At 38.7% G+C, this 8,371-nt stretch overlaps 1 protein-coding gene across 1 annotated transcript in view; it reads right to left on the bottom strand.

Annotated features, from left to right (window-relative positions):
- Positions 1–2,804: 2,804 nt before the first annotated feature.
- Positions 2,805–8,371, bottom strand: part of SLC44A1 (solute carrier family 44 member 1) — a 66,526-nt gene continuing 60,959 nt past the window's right edge. Inside the window, exons 14-15 of the mRNA XM_081102991.1 lie at positions 8,088–8,168; positions 2,805–5,175 (exon numbers count right to left, since the gene is read on the bottom strand). Of these exons, the coding sequence (XP_080959117.1) occupies positions 5,152–5,175; positions 8,088–8,168 (105 nt within the window). The 3' untranslated portion in view covers positions 2,805–5,151. The remainder of the gene's footprint in view (positions 5,176–8,087; positions 8,169–8,371) is intronic.

Genomic DNA, 8,371 nt, shown 5'->3' with positions numbered 1-8,371 from the left:
TCATCGAACCAGCTTTAGAGAATCCTTTGACTTGTGCTCACTAGGCCCCGAGGGGAGGGGAGGTGGGGCTGGCAGTATGAGGGCCCTGAAATTCTTAGTAGCATTTTAAATGTTCACAGATGGGCTTTGTGCATTTGAGAGAGAGAGAGTCTGTTGCTTTCCTAAGCTTCTTTCTCAAAGGGGCTCATGTCCCCTCAAATGATTAGGAACCTGCTTCTGAATGTCAAATATGAAATTCAGGTTTTAGCATGAAAGTGAAAAATTTCTGAAACATCTGGGAATGACAACATTTTCATGTTCAGCTGGATCTTGACTAGACTATGGGTCACCTGAAAGCTGTACTATTCTGATCTCCCTAGTCTGCAGTGTTTATTTCTCAGGAAATCATTTAAGTTATAAAACTAAGAATCAAAACTGAATAAAGTAGCCTCGTATTTGGGTCCCTAACAAGTTCTTATCTTTTCAACACATTTAGTAATGAATTCCTTGGTAAAATATCAAAGTTAAATCCTGCCCATGTAATTTACAAAAGTGATCACTGATCATGCAATATTCAAACAGGAGCATCGTTGGTCTGTTTTTACACATAAAAACCAAGGAGATGAGGAGGAAGAGTACTATAGAATTTAGACAGAGAAGAAACATTTGCCACAGAAATTCTCAAGTTTAAAAACTTGGCATTCAAATTTTTTATAAGAAAGCTATTTTCAAAGATTTAAATCTTAGATTAAAACTTTCCTCTTAGAGAGTAAGAATTCGATTCAAATTTACAAAATTCGAATGTGGGAAAGTACGCTACTTTAAATTTATAAGTGTACACAACATGTTTAGCTCTTTGTTTTGTTTTTATGTCTGTTAGCTTTAGATTTTTCTCTTGGCACACTCAAGGTCGCTTCTTCAAAATGTGGACTCTATGCCAATAAGCAGAGATGAGCTAATTCCAAAGGCCGCCACCGTATCTGAACAGGGCCTACTTCTCAAAGGGCTGACATGCACCCGTAGTGCACAAAGACACACAAATATGCACTTGACGCCAAAGGCATTCTATGCTAGGAATACATAATACACAAATCTCGGCTTTATGCATTTGCTTAGGAACCCGCAATTTTCCAATATGTATTCACAGACCACATTTTTACCCTAGGCAAGCTGTTATAGTGCACTCCTGTCAGATGGAATATATGAAAACAATACAGAAATTAACTGTGGCAGGTGCATTGATAAGCCTCCACTCTCAGGATTTCTTTTTTTAAGTTGCAGCACAGAAAGCATTAGAGAACTCACTGAGAGGTGAAAGATCCTTCTGAAGGTAACTTCTCAAAGGCTCTGTTAAGGCCATTGGAAACTCCCAAAATTCAAAGGAGATGGTTACTGACCAAAAAATAAAATAATGCTCAGGTCATCGTAATTGGCAGCTCTGGTACTGGAACTGATCCCAGAATCTACTTTCTAGATGGGTGGTGGGTAGGGTGGAGGGGGCATCTCCTGAAATGGCCTTTATTAGCTAGTATGGTGCATGTCGGAAATGGTTGCAGCCTCAGAGGCAGCGATGTGGCCTCACAGGTATGGGGTGCCTGCAGTTCCCTCAGCCGTTTCGAGGAAGGGGGTGGGAGAAGCATCACTCTGGTTAAAAGCAACTCAGGACCAGGATAAAGGAAGGGGCATCTCCTTGCTATGCCTGGAACTGCCCTAGGAAGACAAAGGAGCCCTTGGCAGACACCAAGGCCAGTGGAATTGAAAACTGGCAGATGAATGCCCTTCACTGAAAAAAGAAACTATATGAGTATAGGAGCCTCTCTACACAGGAAAAACATATTTCCAGCATGATTTTCAAACAGACTCAGTGAGTGCCTCCTCCTCAACCATATGGAAAAGGTTTGGGGACCAGCACCCTACTAAGCTACTTAAATTACAGTGACTTAGGACTTAATTATGCTATAGGATGGGATAAGAGCTTTAATCCCGAACATTAAACATTGCATTAAATGGTTTCAAGCAACGACCTGCTTTGATCTCTACTCATCCACGCAAGAATTATACAATCTCAATGCCCTGCATTCCTAATGTTTACCGAAAGCACTGGTAAGCTTCCCATTGAAGATGGATCCCTTACATTTATAGAGAAATGTAACCTTCCCCTTTCCATATTACATTACAGCAGAGCTTACATTTGAGGCAGGTGCCTAGAAACTCCAAACTGTGCACCAGACCCTTAATCATCTGGTGGCAGAAACCATAAGGATGCTCCAGCCACCAGGATCCTCACTGACAGTTAAGAGGACCTTAAGCTATGAGTCCGGAGAGCAATTGTGAAGATCCACCACAGAAAAAGACAAAAATAAAACAAAAAACCAACACACAACACAGAGTCAAATGGTCTATAAAATGGTTCAGGTAACCCCATTTCGCAGGTAATTTTTGTTTTTCATCTATTTTTTTCTCACTTGGGCAGAAGATGGAGGCAGTGAGTGGATGGAGCAACAAGGCAGCCAGCCCATAGCTCGCTGAGGGATGACTTGCAATGGATGAAAGCAGCAGCAGGAACACCCAGACATAACCTCAAAACATTTCCTTATTGCTTTTTTTTTTTTTGTAAAGAAAGCCTCTGCGAGGCTTTATAGAATGAATCAAAGAATGAAGCTCTGATGAAAGTGATATTCTACACATCAAATCTCTCTGTGTGTGTGCCAGTGTAGTACATATGCATATCTGCATACATCTGCCCACGGAGCACACAAACTTACTCAGGGGAAACAGCCTGGATATTAATTTGGAACTCAAATGACATGGTTACACATAGATCATAGTTTCTAAACACAATGTTAGTAAAACAGAATTTATTTGTAAAACAGGACCTGTTATATAAAATGGCACACAATCGAGTTATACAAAAATACAAAATTTCTTTCTGATTACAGTTCTAGTTGCGAGAGAGAATTAGAAAGCATTCCTGGCGGTTTCCAAATAGTTGAGATTGCGAGCATTTGGAACAGGGAGCAGCAAGGGTCCGTGATGTTGGGATGTCCGAGCGAGCAGAACCCAATTTCCAAATTCAAGCCTTCCATCAGGTCACTCTGGAGGGACACCTCCTAAAACAGCTAGCTCCTCGAATGTCTTCTGTTTTGATACCCATCTTCCAGATTTTTGCCAATCATAAATTTAGCTCCCAATGTCCCTTAATGTCCCAAATCTGTGTGGCTATGAAACAGAAGGTATTCTGAATTTTCTTAGATGATTTGCTCTCTCACCTATTTGGATAATTTTTTGTTAGTTACATAATTATATTTATTCCTTTTTGCTGATATAAAATAGTACAATGATACAGTTTGTCAATGTTAGATGTTAACTTCTGGAGAATTATTGTTTCAAAATAGCGACTCTCACATGTTGGTTTCCCAGATCTTGCCAAGACATGAGCTCCTAACTGTGTGTTTTCTTTTTTTAATAAAATTTCTGATTCTTATTGCAAATATTCTGAAAAAATCAGAAATATTACATGAGCTTTGAAAAGAAACCAAGGCATTTTAGCAAATTTTAGCCTAGCTAAAGAATACAGATACTTAAAGAAAAAAATAAAATTTACCTTTTGCAGCAATTTAAAGGTCCAACCCTTTGAAAGGAAGCACATTAGCAAACAGTTGCTTATTAATCCCTACTGACATTAATTGTATGCATTTCCATAATACCGGTCCAATTCACTGTCTAATTCTGGTAGGAGACAATGCTTTCTTTCAAAAGATTCTCCTTCCATGGAATGATAAAATGCTGAGGCTTTTCTTTTTCTGTACAGAGCCTGTATTTAGTGCAATAAGTTTAAAAAATTTGCTCTGAAATATTTACTTTACATTAACAAAAATAGCCTTTTTTAAAAAAATTGTAACAAAAAGGAGTTATCGCATAAACAGATCATGAATCATTCTTAGCAAATTACACTTTTTTTTTCTTAAAGCATTCACCATTACAATAAGCAGAACAATGGAATATTAGCCATTCATATCTGGTAAGCTTCAGGAATAGAAGAATCAAACAAACAAACCAACAAACAAAACCCCATAATCCAGCCCCAAACAAACAAACAAACAAACAAAAACGTTCAACACTTGAGGATCAGAACATTAACCAATTCTTCAGTTAAACATTGTAGAATTCTGGATGCTTCATGAATTGCCAAGGAGAGGAGCACCCTCCATTCCATTTTCCAAGTTTATAGCATTTGTATAAAATGCCAATTTAGCCCTAAACCACTGGAATGGCCAATGCTTTGTGTTCAGTGTTTCTCTCCCTTCATTATCCCTCCCAGCATTACTTAATCTGCAAATCAATACACAGAAATTTGGAGGCTACATAAACTCATTGGGTGCTCCAGCTTCCTCTCAAATCAGGCACAAAATGTGTGAAAGATGCTATTAAAGTAAAAAAAGAAAGACAAATCATAAGAAAAAAATTTGCATAAGAAAGATCATCTATCCTTTTCTTTTTTACCTACTCTCCTATAGAAGCATTAGGGTAAACTACAAATACCTGAGGAGTTGGTTACTTTTTAATGTTGGCTGACAAATGCACGAGCGATTATGAAACTTCCCATAGTGGGTCCTCTTGTGTGTTCCTCAAAGTAAAATGACATGGCTTTTTTGATTGGGGAAAACTGGAGTAATTCCTTATTTCTCTGAAAGCATACACCTAGTCTGGTCCCACTAGGATTTATTCATCAGGAAAATAAGATCTTGATTTTATGCATGTGTCAGGGAAATCACCCCTGAACAAACTTTAGACAGAGAATTCGGTACAATAATTTTACCTAATTGAAATAACTAAAGTTAAAATCTCCTCTAAGTTATCAAAAATGTGAATCAGATATGAATCTTAACATTTCCATTAAGACAATTACAATTGAAAACATTAAATGACGGCAGTTGCCTTGTAAAAGCCACCCGTATGAAAGGAGTACATGTTCGACAAAAATAAGCATAAAAAAGGTATTAAATCCCTGTTCCTTTTCTCTGATTTTGGCTGATTATGTGTGTGTGTGTATACATATACATATACTTACACACATACATACACACACACACACACACACACACACACACACATAGTTATGTGTATATATTGGTTTGGAATGTCAATGGGTTCCGTAACGGTCGGCTAGGTTCAAGCGGAACTTGCTCCCGAGGCCTAGAAAACAAAGTCACACAGAGTATCATCTTAGACAATTACCGTTAGAAGGAGATCATGAACGATGTTACAAATGCATAGATGGTCACAAACAGCAACAAAGCAAAAGGAGCTGAGAAGCCTTCTCCCCTGAGCCTATATTCCAGGGGCTGTGATGCGATTGCATGCTGGAAACCACACCGCTGTTCTAGAAAATCTCCGAGCTCTGCAGCCTCTCTGGCCTACGCTGCTAGAGCGCCCGGGTTTTCTCTCTCTCTTTCCTCTGTAGATGCTTTCCTGCAGATGACCAGATGTCTCTTGCTTAAATCTCTATATCACATTTGGTAAATTTTCCTAAAATCATTTTCAAAGATTTAGAGAGAGACCTCACAAACCTTCCAAGTTTTCTTCACTAGCAGGATCTCTCAAAAAAAAAAATGTCCAAGAGGAAAACTGGGAGTACTTATATATCCAGTTCAATGATCCCTGTCAAAAGGAAAATTTTAAAGCTCATTTTTTCCTGAACATTATTTTATAGGCTAAAAATAAATCCTAAATTAAAATATCCCATAAGGAGGGAGGTAGACAGTGAACTCAAATAGTAGTGCCAGCATTCAAGAACTCTCATCTAAGGGAATAACAAATACAAAGAAGTATACTCAATTCTACCAGTCCCCAAACTTCAGGGGGAAATTTCTCAGCTAGTTCTTTAGGGACACATACAAGATGGTGGTGGTAGTAGGGGGTCCACTCTTACCATGCAAACTGTGGAAAAGAGATAAGAATGAGAGGTACCGGTGGGTTTAAAGACTTTAACGACCCTGTGAGCACCATCTCACACTTCTCTCCTGAGGAGTTTTTTTGCCACTTAAACCATCATTCTTAGGGACCAAATACTATAATGTTCAAAGCACCAGAAGAACAATGCATGTAAAAGATGTATTTGGGGACTTGCCATTAATTGCAAGCAATGAACTGAGGAACAACAACAAAATAAAAGCAAAACCTGAATGAAGATTTGAATGCATTGTTTGAGTTAAGTGTCATTAATTTAAAACTGAAAGCAATTATAGGGGGAAAAACATTTCTCAATTTTTGGCTTCTGGTAGAATGCCACATAACCTAGTATTATTAATTATGAATAAGGGGTTTAGGTAAACTTGCATTCTGGTCTACCACAATCCTTCTATCTTTCCCTCAAGAATACGGAACTACATGCCAATCAATTACATGGTCAATCTAGCTAGTCCCAAACCTCCAAATATTTCTCCCTTTCTTTAAATGCTTATCACTGCACAATAATTGAATGGAAACTTCAACCACTGGGAAGACAGAAGGGGGGGGGGGAAGGATGGTTTACATTTTAAGATTTTCTACACCTTTTTTAAGTCTTAGGCTTGGAACCTTATTTCCTGAGTAATTAGGACAGCCAAGCAGTGGTAAGAAAGAAGTCTTCCTCACTTTTCCATGCCACCATAGGGCTGGCACAATCTTCACTGCCCTCCCCCTAGGCCTGTGTGAAATAAGAGGGGTACAGAGAGAAGGGCTAGGGAGGCAAGGCACCTGACTGGAGGGATTGCTGGTTGGCGTCTCTTGCCAACTCAATCCAGTTCCGGCTAATGCACACTTTAAAGTAAGAGCTATATAACCACTGGCTACATCCTTTTACTTATGATCAGAGTGATCTGTGCCTTGGGAGTCTAAACATTGAAATTTTGCTTCATAACCATCAAAGCTATTAAGAACATATCAAAATAGGTACTGGAAGGGGTTCAGAGAAAAGCATTTATATCTAAATATTCTGCTGAGACTTTTATTTAGATTGAATATGTGATTATTTTCCATATATACATATATACATATATATAGCTTCCTCCACTCCCCTTAAATGAACCCACTTCCTTTACTCTTACATATTTAAATGGGCTTGTTTTAAATCACATAGTTTTTACATTGGAAAACTATGAATCAATTCATTTATTAAAGTATAAAGAAGAAAAGAGAGACTTTACCTCACATTTTTGGATACTATATGCAATTAGAAGGCAGATTATTTAAAATTAATTGTTTAAGGCAATTATATAATATTTGAAATAAACATGCTATTTAAGAACTACACATTTGTAAAATATGTAGTAATTAGACCAATATATGCTAGAGACATCTGTTGTTATGCAGCAGTGAGAACATCTATCAGCTCAGGAGTCTACTTACAATGATTAACTTTAAGGTGCTTTGCCCCGCTCCCCCCGAAATGATAGCAGAATGTCTGTATCACTGACCAGAGAGGTAACTTATCCTTCCCACAATTGAGCTGAGGTTTGGAGAAGACCAGGTTGTCTTACTGAGTGGAAAATGTGGGTGTTGATGAAAAGAGACTTGTTTGCTACTTAAAAATAACTTTAGAAACAAGGAAAGTACAATCCAGGCAACAGAAGAAAAAGTCAGCCAAGGGGAAAAGACAGAAACCAATATTAAAAAATGGGGGAGTATGGATTTTAGCAAGTTGAAAGGAACTGCTCTTATCACCTTCCAAAATGACAGAACTCAAGCCGTCAGTTTGAGTGCACAACCAAATGTTCAGTCCAATGAAAACTAACCACTGACAGTTACAAAGGAAATTTAAAAAAAACACACACCAGAAACAGCAATTTCACCTTAGGGACAAAACTATGCCCTACCCTGCCACGGCCACTCTTCATTGTGACAATGCTGTGTTCCTTTCAGCTTACTTTTACAGAAGGCAGTCTCAGGCGTGACAAGAATTCTGCCATCCAAGTGATGGGTAGACACACAAACAGAAAGAGCAGCATGTCCTGTGTGATACAGACAGCAAACGCTTCTCCCGAGGAGGCGCAGTCGGTGAAGACAGAGAGAGAGAGGAAGTGAAAGTGAAACTCGGGGAGGGCGGCCACCTCCTCATCTCCACCTACCATCGGTTTCAGCTCTCTGGCATCAGCAGCGCCTCCCTTCCCAGCTTCCTTCATTGCTTTCCTACTGTTTTCCACAAACTCCTGCAAAATAGGGACCAAATGGCAAAATTCTAAGGTCCTTTCACATTCTAAAGAACATTTACATTTTTGACTCAATACTGGTCAATGGAGGCCCTAAAACCATAGCCATCAATAATAGTAGCAGACATCAGAGCTGCAGTCTTTTTTGCTCTGCTTTAATCAGTGGCTGAAAAACAAAAATAAACACTTCTCCTAAATGCTAT

The sequence above is a fragment of the Myotis nattereri genome (genome assembly GCF_964212035.1).
Source record: "Myotis nattereri genome assembly, chromosome: 12".
NCBI lineage: Eukaryota > Metazoa > Chordata > Mammalia > Chiroptera > Vespertilionidae > Myotis > Myotis nattereri.
The sequence above is the reverse complement of the archived record's forward strand: the minus strand, read 5'-3'. Positions and strand labels throughout refer to the sequence as shown.